Genomic DNA, 14,369 nt, shown 5'->3' on the forward strand with positions numbered 1-14,369 from the left:
CTTGTCTCTTGTACAAATATTTTCCAGGAACTTGTGTGTATGTATGGGGGGTGGGTGAAAAGAGAAGGTTGTCCCAAATCTGCAAGGTGTTATCTTTTTCTTGGAGGGAGGAATATGACCTATCTGGATGTCACAAAAAAGGGACAGGATGCTGGACTAGGTGGGTTTCAGATCAGATGAAGTAAAGCAGCTTCCCTCTTCCCAGCGCAACAGGCATTACGGAGTGATGCAGCAGACCTGCTCACCTGAAGCTGGAAGTGAAACAGTGGTGGGGAATATCTAAATTCTACTGTCATTTTCATATGAATATTTTGTCACCTGTCAGGCTTATTGTTGATGTTATTTGGCCAAAGTTTGAAGACCTTATTCAACAACAGCAAAAAAAAACCCAACAACCTGAAACTGGTATGGCTTTTGTCTGAAAAAAAGCATCAAGACATACCCCATTGCTTTTAGAAACCACCTGCAGACATGGCTCTGCAAACACTGTCCATCTCTAATGGCTTAAATCAAAGGCAACAAAATAAGCTCCAGGCAAGACAGATACTTCATGAAACAAGATACAAGGTGTAAAGGGTGAGACAGAAGTATGAAAGATGTGTGGAAAAGCATGAGCTTCAAAAAAGATGGAGAGGAAGGCTGACAGATAAGAGGGGCCTGTTTACCTGAGAGCAGTGTTATAAGAGGAATAGTCTGAGTGCAGGAAAAGATTGCAGAGAATAGTAGACAAGGAAATTGCAAGGGACATGAGAAGAAAAGCAATAAAATAAAATGAAAACAGGTGGGGGAAATGAAAGTAAATGTAGCATCCATCATGATGGGATTTTTAATTCTTTCACCAGGGAATATTTAAAACCAAATTATTTGTTATTAAAATGACATACAACAAGAAGAGATTGTAAAGCTGTCTTTGATTCTGACTGGGATGTAGCTAACAACCTGAGCAGCTAGAGCAGAGAGATATGGTGAAAAAACCCTCACTGTTTAATTTTTATGTTTAAATTGGGAGGGAAGCTGTTCCCAGGCTTCTTAGGGAATTGGAGTACAAATAAGCATTCCAGAGGTGGATGACTGCATCCGACTGACGGTGATGGTATCAAAGGTATGATAAATGCAGTTTATGACAATTACATGGATGGTAAAAATAGATCTATGCTTACAGGGTGTTTGTGTCTTTTTCTGGAATGTAGGCTTAATGTGATACCATTTTGCCTTCTCTCTGCATCTTGATATGCTGGTATATTTAGCAAAGATATTTTTGCTAGTTTATTATTTATGTATGGGTTGTTTTTTTTTGTTACCTTGCAACTCAGAGCTGCTAGCAAGTGCTGTATTAAAAGAAAAAAAATTACAAAGCATGTAGTGCAGTAAATGGCTCAGGGAGACAGCTCTTAATTCAGCCAGCCTCAAAATTCATTTCATCAAGATCTAAATAATTTTTTTTTCTCCAATAAAAACATTGGTGCTGTAAATTAAAGTTTCAGGATACTCAACTGAATTTGAAAATTAATGTTAGTACAATTGCAACGTTCCTGTTTGCTTATAAATAGAAATGCTGTGTGAGAATTAGGTGCAGGAGCTGTTACAGTCTGAGACAGTGTTCTATCACAGCAATGTACTTGCTGTCACAGTCACTCGGCATTTTACCTTGTACTTGTGCCAATACTGTATTTTGAATCTTCTGAGCTACACGACACAGACTAGAAGATTCTAGTTGTCATTCCAGTCCAGGCTGGTCAGGAGTACAGTGGTTTGATATAGGAAGGGTCTATACATGTGCTGTGTCAGGCAGAAGAAGAAAGGACAGCGTTTGAGCAACAACTTAACAGCATTCACCAAAACAGAAAGCAGTATTTTCTCCTCCCAAGCTACATTTTCCCAGTGTACTGTATTCTGTCTAACCTAGAAATGTCATAAATACATCATTTTGATGATGAAATAACATAGACATTTTCTTCTTGAGCTGCTGTACCAGTATGTCTGTTTAGTTAGAAGAATGTTCTTCTATGATAGTTAAATCAGATTGGCTGCTGGTGTTGGCATAGCTATAGGTGTGCATATGTGCTATATATGGGGTAGGTGAGTGCATGTGTATATGTGTCTATACATACATCTATGTATGTAGTTCATATATACTGGCAAATATACAGCATGGCATATTCTAATAGCTTATGCTTTAACAAAACACCACTGCAGGTCTGTTTTTCAAAGTGCTGGCATTGCAGGGAACTAACAGAATCTGAAGCCTTCTTAACAGCAGAACCTCAGTTTCACTGGTATTGAAGGTAATGGATGGGCTAAGGACTCGAATATTGCTTGTAGAAGAGAATTGCTTGTTTGAGGGAAGAACAGAAACAAGGCTGGCTTGTTCTGTTGTCTGTGGAAGAAGGTAATTTGCTTCAATTTCAAGAAGAAACATTAAATATTTCTGATTAAACATACGAAGAGGTAAAGAGATGTAATGCCCTCATCTTTGGAATAATGGGATTTCATTGTACTTTTCTGTTCTTCAGTTGTCCTTGATTTGAGGGTTACTGCTGTGATAAACCTTGCTAACTTCCATTTGACACATTCTCATAAGAAAAATAGCACACAGGCGTTTCATTCCTCTCTGTTCTGAACTGAATTTCAATGTCCTCTTCCTTAGCAGTTTGCAAAGCTAAATGAGGTTTCTTGGGTTTAACCTGGAGCCAAGCTTTCCCTTCTAGATAGGTATATGGCACCTTCTTAATTCTTATCCAGTGCAATCCCACACAGAAGGGGTATTTCCTTGTATCTACTACATCAAGTTATGCTTGGTGTTGATATGCAGTGTTTACGTAGGAAACCTTGATGGCACACGACTCTGCTCATGAAAATTAGAAAACAAATATCTAAGGTTTGTTCTATTTAAAAATAAAAAAAGGGGTGCTACTGATTTAGTACTATTTCAGTTCAATTTCGTTTTTAACATTTTGGGTGGGCAACACTGATCTGACTGCTCACCACTGTGAGAGAGAGGTTCACCATCTGGCCACTGGGTCATAAAGTTTTACTGCAAAACAAAAGCGAGGCATTCAAGTAAAATCACTACATACATTTATGATTCTATGTAATAAGGGAAGTCTTTTAGAATATATTTGGAAAATTCTAAATGGTATTAATGATGATGTTCTTTTCTCCAGCTGTGATAAATTGGTAGCACTGAAGCAATGTGGCTGTACAATAATAGGATACTATGTCAGCTCTAACACGTTGAGAAAGCAGGTTTTGTATGAACTACAGGGAGGAAATAACACCACCTCCATGTGTTTTTGAAGTTACATAGATAGCCTTATCTGGAGATTATCTATATAATTCACATTCTACTTGAAGTCTACATAACAGCTTACAAAATCAAGAGCTATAGCTCTGCTGTATTACAAGTAGATTCCAACCTGTATTTTGCAAGTAGGCATACCCATCTCTGACAAGCAGCAGGTGCTGTGTTTAATGAGTGCTGTGATGGGGAATCCTGGTCCCTCACTGAAGTGTCTTCTAACACATGACAAGATATTGCAAAGATGTTTTTCATGGTGTCAATTGTAAAAGACATTTTGGTGGTTTTATAGTTATTTAAACTTCATGTCTGATAGAAGTAATGAATGGGATTTTCCCTTTCATATCCTGTTCTCCTTGTCAAAGCAACCGATGCTTTATTGGAGTCCCCAATCATATCAGTGGAATAACTTTGGACAACAGTGTGTAAGTGGCAGAAGGAACACGTGTTTATTTTTTTGTAAGAGTAGCAGGGGTTTGTATTAAGTGGATGCAAATGCATATAAACAATGAGATTGAATTTCTTTAACTTGGTGCTGCTTATGTGGCAGATTTTAAAAGCAGCCTGCTGCAGCAGGATATACTCACCAGTGCCACGTCCAACCTTGCCTTGAACTGCCCCAGGGACGGCGACTCCACCACCTCCCCGGGCAGCCCATTCCAGTGTCCAATGACTCTCTCAGTGAAGAACTTTCTCCTCACCTCCAGCCTAAATTTCCCCTGGCACAGCCTGAGGCTGTGTCCTCTTGTTCTGGTGCTGGCCACCTGAGAGAAGAGAGCAACCTCCCCCTGGCCACAACCACCCCTCAGGTAGCTGTAGACAGCAATAAGGTCACCCCTGAGCCTCCTCTTCTCCAAGCTAAACAATCCCAGCTCCCTCAGCCTCTCCTCGTAGGGCTGTGCTCAAGGCCTCTCACCAGCCTCGTCGCCCTTCTCTGGACACGCTCAAGCATCTCAGTGTCCTTCCTAAACTGGGGGGCCCAGAACTGAACACAGTGCCATGGTCTAGCCTTGAGCTCTGTGGTAAAGGGTTGGACTTGATGATCTGTGAGGTCTCTTCCAACCTTGGTGATACTGTGATACTGTGAAATGAGGTGCACGCTCACTTAGGCTATTGTATGGACTGTGAGATTATGTTTTAACCTTGCAAGAAGTTTCTATACTAAATATTAATACTGCAGTCAGAGAGAACTGGCACTGTTTTACTTCATGCCTAAGTACTAGCAATTCCCTGGTTTAGTTTGCTTAGGTAAAGCCTGAGAAGTCGTCTTTAGGATCAAGTCCTTACACACAAGTAAGCCTTGATTGAAGTATGACATCACTTTTCCCTGCCAAATACAATGTGTCATTGTTACTAATAAATGTCCTGGAACACCTTATTTAGCAAGTAAAGATACTAATTTTTACTTTAATAGTGAGCTGCAAAGAAACTTACAGCTATGCTGTATACTTGTGGGAACTGAAGATCTTAGATAATTTGACAGATGACACTTTAAAAGGAAGAGACAGAATTGGTTATATCTGTGTTGTGCACAGACCTGCAACCTGACATTGGTAATCTATTCTGGCCATTCTCAAATAGAGGGGAAAGTAGATTAGACAGCCAGGATGTCTCTGTAACAGTCACCACAAAATGAGCACCGTGCTTTGCTTATGAATATACCTCTTTGGACATGCAGAATGCAATATATCTGCAAGCGTGGGTTTATTAAGTAATCAAAGTCATTGTCATACTTAAGTTGCACTCTGCTCCTGAACTGCCTTTGCCGTGTATCTCTCATGTTCTCAGTGAAGACTGTTACTTTTAAGGAAGGAAATCCTGAAGATTTGGTTTAAATTCTGCTATGCCTGCGCTTTATCCTAACTCAAAGCAGCAAGGCACGTTTTGAAAGGTGGGGAGTTAGCCAGCTGGGAGCTTCAGTCTGTGGGATGAGACAGGTGAGAGAGGTCGTGGGGCCTGGCACATGGCTCCTGCCCCAGTTTCAGTTCATCTGGTGGCAGCTGCAGCTTTGCAGCAAGGCAGGTTACAGCTGGCGAGCAACACCTCCCTCAGGACAACAGCTTCTTTCGGGTCCCCCCAGCACTCTGCTGCCACACGGTCCTGTTCGGGGAAAGAAAAACACTTCCAATCCATCCGATCTCTGACGGCACCCGGAGGAAAAGCTGCAAAAACATTCTCCTGACCGTGCTAGGAAGTGCCTCGTTCAGCCCCGCTGTTACTGCCCCTACTTACCGCAGCAGCGGGCTGCGCTCCCCTGAGCGGTCTCACACCGGGGTGGTGCCGGGTGCGTACGGGCTCCGCTCCTGCGATCATGGCCGTGGCGGCGGAGCGAGTGGGCTCCAGCGCGGGCGGACCGGGCCACTCAGGAGACCTGGACAGAGAGAAGCACCAGGGACTCGGAGGAGCCACCTCCGGCCCCGCTGCGGCGGCTGGCGGAACGCTGCCTGCGGTGCGGAAGGTGCGCGCTGGGGTGCGGGGGAAAAGCCCCGCCGCGGGACGAGCGTGCAGGGGAAGGGGCGGGGGGGGGAGGGGGGAGTGTCAGTCGGCGGGCAGTTGCAGACCGGCCCAGGGTATGGAGCAGGGGCGGCTGCGAAGGCAGGAGCCAGTCGGCGTACTCGGGTCGCGTCGCTGAGGGCCATGGGGCAGGTGTGTGCGGGGGCAGGCGCCGCTCCCCGCTCGCCGCCTCTGGGCGGCTGTAGCACGGTCGGGCTCCACTGGGCGCCGGCGGAGCGCGGCGCTCGCTCAGCTCGCGATCCTGTTTGCGCATGACCCCTCCCCGCCTGCGCCCTCCCCTCCCCGGCGGCAGCGGCAGCGGCGGCGGCGGGGAAGGTTGGCCTCAGACACAGGCGGCTGATCGGCGGCGGCGACGCAGTGCAGAGGTGCGGGCAGGTTGCGCTGGCCCCGCGCCCCGTCTCTCTCGCGCCCCGCCTGCCTCCGGAGCCCGGTCCCCGCCGGCGGCCTCCCCGCGCCGGTGTCGGGCCGGCCCCCCGGCCATGAGCGCGGCGCTGGGTGTCCCCCCGCCGCGCCGCCTCCCTCGCCGCCCCCGGCGGCTGCCGGGCTCCAGGAAAGTAGCTTGATGAGTGTCCAAAGTAGCAGTGGAAGTTTGGAGGGGCCGCCATCTTGGTCCCGGCTCTCCACGTCCCCACCGAGCCTACAGGGCTGCTCCGCGGCGGCGGCCTCCCAGCTCCACAGCACGCCGCCCAGCAAGCCGCCCAAGGAAGGTAACCAGCGCGCCGCGGGGCTGCGCGGGGGGCCCGGCTCTCGGGGAGGGGCTCGGCAGCCGCCGCCGGAGGCCGGTCCCGGGCTGGCGGGGACAGACGGCGGGAGAGGCTGGTACCCCCGGCGACGGCTGTGTGGGGTCAGCGCTGGGCCCGGTGGCGGCGAGGGGAGCCGTGGGCATTGGGCGAGCAGGGCCCCGCCGTCCCCGCCCGCGTCTTCCGCCGCCGCTTATTAGCGCGGCGGCGCCTCGTTGTTCCCCCTCGCCGCCGGGCCGCGGAGGGGGAATCGACCGCGCTTCCTCCGCTCCCGGGCCGTGCGTCGTCCGCCGCTCGTGTCTCCTCCCGCGGCGGCTGTCTGCGGGCGGCTACTCGCCGCGTCCTCCCCGAAATCGCTTCCCCTCCGCCAGCGGCAAAGTAAAAGTGCTGCGCCGGAGGGATGCGGCCGTTGTTGCTGGATGGAGGGAGTCGGGCACTTTTGGCATCATGGAGGTGGGGAGGAGAGAGGGGTCGACATTGGAGGGTTCGTCCCCCTGGGAAAGGCGAGCTCGGGGGAGGCCGGTTTTACGGCCAGAAGAAGTGACAGAGCGCCTTACGGCCACCACGGAATGACTGCAACTTTCTCCTGTCCTCCATCACGCCTTAGATGATAATATTTTTCTCCTCCCTCCCCTGCTCCTCCCCTCTTGTGTTACACCGACAGCGACAGCAGGGTGTTGTGGGTGTTTGCAGGGAATATCCGTGTGAAGGTTATGAGCAAACAAGTCCCTTCACTATTCCCTTTCGGGTATTGTCTGGTTTTCCTCCTTGCGTTGAAATGTGTTGCCACAAGATGTAGCAGTTATACAGCTAGTGAATGGCTCGGTGCTTTAGCGAAAATAACTACTTCCTGAACGCCGGTTAGTGGCGGAGGAGAACTTTTATACCCAGATACTCGCATACTTGGCACTCGGGTCATTTTTCTCCGTTTGCCCCAGTTTCATGACCAGCGTGTAGCGTTTCTTGTAGCTTCTATTAAACAGCGTTTTTCAAGCGGGAGACTTTCTAAGTTAAAATGGAAATATTAGTGAAAACGCGGGGGGATCTTTGGTTTTTAGGTCTTCCTGTAGCTGGTGTCTTGCCTGCCTTTTCTCTCCCTCTTTCTTTTTTCTCCCCCTTCCTCTCTTTCGATAAGCTCTGGCAGGAGTTGGCAACAGCAATTCGACGTCCTGAAAATGCACCAGGCCGTCTGTGTTTCTCCGTTTTCCACGCCGGTAGTTGTCAGACTTGTATCACTCCGTGTCACTTTTGCACACGCTCCTGCAGGTAGATTGACATGAAAGGCTCTAGAAAATACCTGGTATATGTTAAAGATGCTGAGTAAAGGGGCAGGCATTTTGTGCTCGTCTTTTCTGGGAGCCTGAAGCTCTTACAAAAAGAACAACCACTGGCTGAATGTGTAGTTCGAGTTTGTCAAGAGTAGGTTTCTTCAGTGCTGAAACACTTGTTATGAATATGCATGCATATAATAGTCACATAGAGCGTATACATGAGGTGGTTTTAGATGTATTTTGGATACCTGACATTGCAGCACAACTTATATGTCTATTTTAAGGGAAAATAGGATGCCTTAGACAAGGAAGAACATTGTTGTGAAATTAATTTTTAATATGATGGTGATAATTACTTTTTTCTTCTTTCTTGCAACTCATGCTGTTGGATTTTTTCTGTGTACTGTAATTTACATCCTCTAATACAGATCCAGAGGTGATGGAGTAGTTCAGAAGCCTGGTGTTTGCTTGGTGCTGTAATGTACTGTATTTTCATGGCGTTCCTGGGTAATGATAATTGTGCATCCTCACTAGGTAGTTCTGTCTGAAAGCCATCAGAAGCTGCCAGCCGTGCTTGGGTCCATATTTTGTGTTCATGCTCATGAGATGTTAACAACACACCTTTATGTATGTACATTTTACAGTTAATTATCTTGCATGAAAGCTGTAGACCCTGCAATATAAAAGTGTCCATATGTTCTTAGATGTTAGCTGATATACGTGAGAGAGTGATGTCAAACTAATAAGCGTTCAGTGCAGTGTATTTACAGGAGTTTGTGCGTTCATCAGTTCTGAACTTGTGATACTTTGTGATGTTAACAGAGTTCATGAACTGTGGAGCTGTACACGAGGGTACTGGCCCGTAGTGGATCAGAGCTGCATCGCTGCTAGTGCCTGTGCCAGTTCCGAGTGGGGTAATGTTTCCAGATACAGTGCATTCAGCACTTGGGCTGATATTGTGGACTGGCTTGGCCTTCTCGTTTGTGTATTCAGATGCCTTTGATAGGTTTCTGTGACATTTATGCCTGTGCTGCCTTCAAATGCACATTGAGTGCACCACGTGTCCTGCAGTAGGGGCATTTGAAGGTTCTGATTTATTAAGAACAGAAACTTCCAGCACTCTGATTTAGGAAATCCTAAAAATAGTCTCTGAAGCTGTAATACAGAGAAAGCAGAAAGGAAAGCTCTGACACTTAAAACTGTGTCACAATGTTGGGCTTGTTGTTTTTTTTTATTATAATGCTTTCTCAGTACCAAAAAGGGACTACTTGGGAAATAAAGGTGAAATTAGAGAAAATCATCTTATTTTTAAATACATTGCAACATTACAACAAGATTTTTTCATTGGCTGTTTTCTTCTATATCTTACAGACTCATTGTGGCTTAGCTGTATAGGTTTGAATTAATGTTTAAAGGTTTTAAAGTGAAATGGCTGACTTGGATGCAGTTGCATCTGTAAACTTTTGTTGTCCAACAAATGTCTTGTGTGCAATTCGGTATCATGTGTAAATGTCTGTAGTTCTGTCAGTTGTCTTATATGATGATAATTTATTTGTGGGCTGTGTGGTCACTTATTCAAGAGCCCTGCAGTAGATGTTATGATGGATTTAGGAGGACTGCAGTATATTATTTTAACACATGATACGTGATTATGTGCCTAAATCTTGTGCCACAAGTCATATATTACAGTCACACAACTTCATGGTTGAAGTTTCTTGACTTTCGACTGCTTCATGCATGTAACTGAAAAGACCAAAGCATGTACCTGGAAAGTGCTGTTTTGTAAATGGGTGATGTTTGGCCCATTACTGACAAGGCAGAGAGACAGGAGAGATTTTGAGAGGTACCTATGAGTGTCTTGGAAACAGTTTCTCTTCTGAAGTTGGAGGCAGTTCCACAGTGTCTGGTAGTGAAGTATGATGCTTTGCAAGTTGGGTGTTGTTTGTGTGCGCTGTTGGCTTTGAACATGTTGCTAAACACACAACAGAATGCCAAATACAACTTTGGATTACCAGGACAGGAATGTACATTGCAGTGTTCAGATTTGAACCCAAATAAACCCATGATGACAAAGCGGTAGATAAACTCATGATATGTATTTGACACTCTCTGAAGAACGAAAGTGTAGGTGTAGTGGATTTTGTTGTTGACTTTAAGGAAAAAAACCCACCAAACTCAAAACTCAATGTATGTTACTATTAATGGGTGCATAAAATGTGATGGTAGTTGTTCATCTGAGAACAAAGGTACAATTTATTCCTCCTCAAGTTTCTAGTCAAGTTTCTAGATGCCAGATGTGTTACGTATGCCACATACAGTGTATTAGCCTATGAACACTACCTGATCTTATTAGAAGTTCCAGGGTTGTTCTTTGCTGTTGTTTGCTTGTGGTGTGAAAACTCAGCTTCTTTATTTGTTTAACCAGTAGGTTCTCAGTAAGTTTAGATTTTATGATTCAAGTGTAGATTGATGATTTTCTGGATTTATGTAGCAGCAGAGAAAAACTCGGTGTTTGAAGATGGTGGTAGTTTTTTACTTAGGATGAGCACAGCCATCAAGAGATTATTTAGGCTGGCTGTAGCATGAGCAGGTGTTGTGTAGGACTTTGCTGTTCTACTGATATGTATAGATTCTAGATTGTGGCATTACTGATGGGTTTGTGGCAGTTGTGTTTCTCATAGTGAGCTGATGCTTATGCCAAATTATTTCAAGATTTTATAGCATGCCCAGATAAGAAATGGGTAAGTATGACCATTTTAAAATATGGGCCCTTGCCTCTGGCTTTCTAGAAGGCAAGTGTTGGAGGCAATAAGGGAATAAAGCAAATTAGTACTTAGGGGATTGTTTTGTTTCAATTCTCTTTTAACTTGCCTAGAATGGCAAAAATGGAAAATTCCATAACCTATTCCATTTTAAATGTAGAGAGAATCAATATTGTTAAGGACAGGCTGGTTTTATTTATTATTATCTCAATTCAAATAAAAAGCTTGTAGTTTTTTTTCTTGCCTCTTTATGTTCTGTTTGCTTTTTCTTTCAGCAAGTATATGTTTTTTTTTTTCTTCAGCAAGCTGAAGTAAACTTGGTTATTAGTAATAACTCTGGTCTGCAATTAGTCTTGACATTTGGTCTTTCTCAGAGCCTCATAGTCCTAAATGATGACAATATACCATTTGGGCTCCTGGGAAAGGCTACTGTATATGTGCATCCTGGTCAAAGTTAAGCCTGTAAAAGTTTGCTACCTGAAAGACTGGAGATTATGGAAATATGTCAGGCTGAAATAATAATTTATTTCTTGATATAAGGTTGTATTTTGAAGTGGCACTTGCTTTCAAACCAGTTCACTCCCACAGAAAATGTTGACATTAGTAAATGAAGTTTATGCAGCAGAGTGTTTCCTGGACTTGTAGCTCCTTTAAAAGTGTAAAAGCACACAAGGGGTGGTAGGAGAAGGAAAGCTTTATATTCATGAACTTCATGAGCCTCTTTCTGCTTGATATGGTGTGTTTATACTATGAGAGAGGAGAAGTGACATTCACTTTGGCAAACTGCTTTGGGTAGAGGTGAAGGTGGACAGAAGAGAAAGAGTGGTTGGGGTTTCTGTTGAGAATGGCAATGCTTCAGTTGTGGTGCCTGGAGAGCAGTTAGCAAGCTGGCCACCATAACGTAACCAGTTTGTCAAATGGACTTGCAAATGGAAAACTTCGAATGGTTACTGAAGATAACAAGGGACAAGTACTGCATTTTGTTCAGTACTTAAGAATCACTTTTGGTAACAGCAGAGAAAGGTTAGTGAGCATCTGAAGGTATTTTGGATCCTACATTTTCCTTCATCTTGACTCTGTCCTTCTTGAGATGCTCTGTTTGTGATAGAAACTAAGGGTCTGCTTCCTTCCTCAGCACATTCTCTCTGGAGGTCTTTCGCCTTCCTTTCGTTCCTGGGCAGAGCACTAGCATATGCCAGCAGAAAAATCCTGGCAACCAGCCTTTCCCTGGGGAGGATGTGGTAGGTGGCAGGAACACGAATGCTTGTAAGCTTTACTCGACCTCAGTCAGACTTAGTCCCAAAAGAGTGGAGGAGAAAGGTTTAAGTGAGGTTGGGCATGCTGAAGATGGACAAAGGAAGGCCGAGGTTGTGAGAGCCTTTAGGGGTGGGATGTGCTGATGGGATTGACTGAAATCAGAGTGATTATATTACTAATTTGAATCATTATTTAAATCAATGAACAGGAAATCCTGATTAAATAATTGTTTTTAATTTTATTTTGCATTTGTGCTTAATTATTTTTCCTAAAGAAAAGTTGATTCTGATTGGTCTAATTTGATTATTCCTCTTGCTAGGCAGGAGGGTATGCATCTATATGCATTTATTGAAGTAGTTGTACAGCTCAGATTCTTTAAGAAACAATTATCCATGCTATAGACAGCTTTTAGGTAACTTTATTAGCTAAATAACATGAATTCTAGTTTTGCTAGATACATAAGAAGAAATAAACCTATCCAGATGTGTTTTGCATTTAAACTAGATGAAGCAGAATTGTCTGTAGGTTGTGGAATGAGTCAGTTATTTCTGGACACTGTCTCTTGAAAGATTCAGAGTTAATAGATCAAATCCAGCCACTGTTCCTTCTTGTTCATCACTTGGAAAGGAAAGCCATGCTTCCATGCTTTCCTTTTTTCTGAGTTGCCAGTTGCTCTTTAGCAGTTCTGAGTGAACCAACTGTTGAAGTGGTTGAACAAATGAAAATGGCAGAAGGGTTGCTGGCGAAAGCTGCTTGAGTGCTTCAGAGCTCTGATTTGGGCAGCTTGCCGACAGCTTCCAGTGATGTGATGGTTTGGCTGCCAGCAGAGCATAAAAGTTTATATTGTTTGGATGTATTATTCCCTTGTATGAATTTAATAGATCATAAACTTTAAACCTCGCTATAGATTCTTATCACTCCAAGTTTAGCTTAAATGTTAAACGTTGGAGCGTATTGTTAAAATACACAAATCAGAAAATTGATTCCCCCCGTGCTCAGAAGGCCTTTTTAGCTTGAGCTGGAGAGGCTCTGAGGCCAACAAGTGTTCTCCAAGGATTTAGAGGGAAAGCTAGGGATTGTTGGATGATTACACAACTGTGATGGAAACCTGATCACTTTGGAATGGAAAGCAATTTGCTGGAGCCTTTACGTAAAGTGGAACATCATGGAGAAGATTGGTGCTCCCTGGGACCACCTCCACTTGCTGAGAAGTGGCAGCAGGAGCATTAAGCAGTGCATCTTGCTTCAGCATATCTGCACAGTTTTAAGTGGGTGGAAGCTTAAAGGCTGCAGTGCTTTCTTTATAATGTCCTTAAGAACAAAGCACTTTGCACTTCAGATTTTAAGAGATGAGGATGGTGGTAAGAAAATCCAGAGTGCCTTTTGCAGGAAGTGAAGCCTCACTGTAATTACTTGGAGACTGTCAAGTACTGGATTCTCTTTCTTTGGACTTCTAATACACCTATACAAATAAGGAAACAGGCAACATTGATGGGTTTAGAACAATTCGTTGTATGATGTTGCATATATTCAGCCTTCTAGATATTTTCTGACTGCATGTTGAGCTCAAAGCATATACTTTATATATGCTTTATAAGCATTGTGCCCAGCAGCTGTTGCCTCTGGTGAATTGCAAAGTTTGTTTCTTTATTTAGGTAATAGAACCTCTGAACTGTATGCATAAGAGCAACAAACCTGAAAGTAACTGTGAATATGTAAGTAAATATTTAAGTTGGTTTTTAGAACTTCTCTAGGTCTGAAAGGTTGTTATTTGTTCTTCACTTGATGGATCTTTGATTCCTTTGTGATCACACAGTAAATTTAACAGCAGAGGTGTTTGTTTCCCTTTTCACCACCACTGAACTCTTGCACCTTTTGATTCTGTGGAAACAAACTTGCATGATGCTACAAGTAGTATTTCTGCTACTTCTTTCACTCCCGTGGCTTAGGTTAATCACGCCTGTATGCTGCGTAGTTCTATTTGTTAAGTGTGCTTTTTTTCAAGTTAATGCTGAGTTCTCATAAGTTGTACAGTTTTGTCCTATATTTTGCAGCTGTATTTCGGGCAATGATTTTTTTTTCCTTAATGTACCCTAATACCCTCTTTCTACCTGTTTTGGTCCTCTGGGATGCTGCAGTCTTTTCTTTTTCCTAGCTTATTCCTGGTAAAAATGATGAGAGAAATAAATGTCCTTTAAGTTGATATTTTCATTATAAGAAAATAGGAAAAAAAATCTACATTATTGCTGATGCTCTCTTTAAGATCAGTAGGAACATATATTTTAAAATTAAGATGTACATAATTATAATTTAAACTAAGCTTATTGTTTAGGCAGGACAATTTTTTTTCCTCACACTTCTGACTTACAGTAGGTTTTATATTGTTCTAGGTGATATAATTGTAAAGACCAATTGTATTTGTTTATACAAGATTCTAGTTAAACCACTTCTCTTAAGAAATATGTTTGTATGGTCCAAAAGCATTGGAGTAGCTTTGTTGTTGGCTTTTTTCCTTTTGCAAATAGTT

General features: G+C 43.7%; 1 protein-coding gene across 3 annotated transcripts in view; it reads left to right on the forward strand.

The window, feature by feature from the left end:
* The first annotated feature begins 6,374 nt into the window (after window positions 1-6,374).
* Window positions 6,375-14,369, forward strand: part of TLK1 (tousled like kinase 1) — an 89,097-nt gene continuing 81,102 nt past the window's right edge. Inside the window, exon 1 of one of the 3 annotated variants that reach the window (XM_064163095.1) lies at window positions 6,375-6,519. In XM_064163095.1, the coding sequence (XP_064019165.1) occupies window positions 6,375-6,519 (145 nt within the window). Of the gene's footprint in view, window positions 6,520-7,798; window positions 7,819-13,495; window positions 13,558-14,369 lie in introns of those variants that run through there. The other 2 variants (XM_064163105.1, XM_064163114.1) reach the window with 2 other exon arrangements.

This window comes from Pogoniulus pusillus, chromosome 2 (assembly GCF_015220805.1).
Source record: "Pogoniulus pusillus isolate bPogPus1 chromosome 2, bPogPus1.pri, whole genome shotgun sequence".
Taxonomy (NCBI): domain Eukaryota; kingdom Metazoa; phylum Chordata; class Aves; order Piciformes; family Lybiidae; genus Pogoniulus; species Pogoniulus pusillus.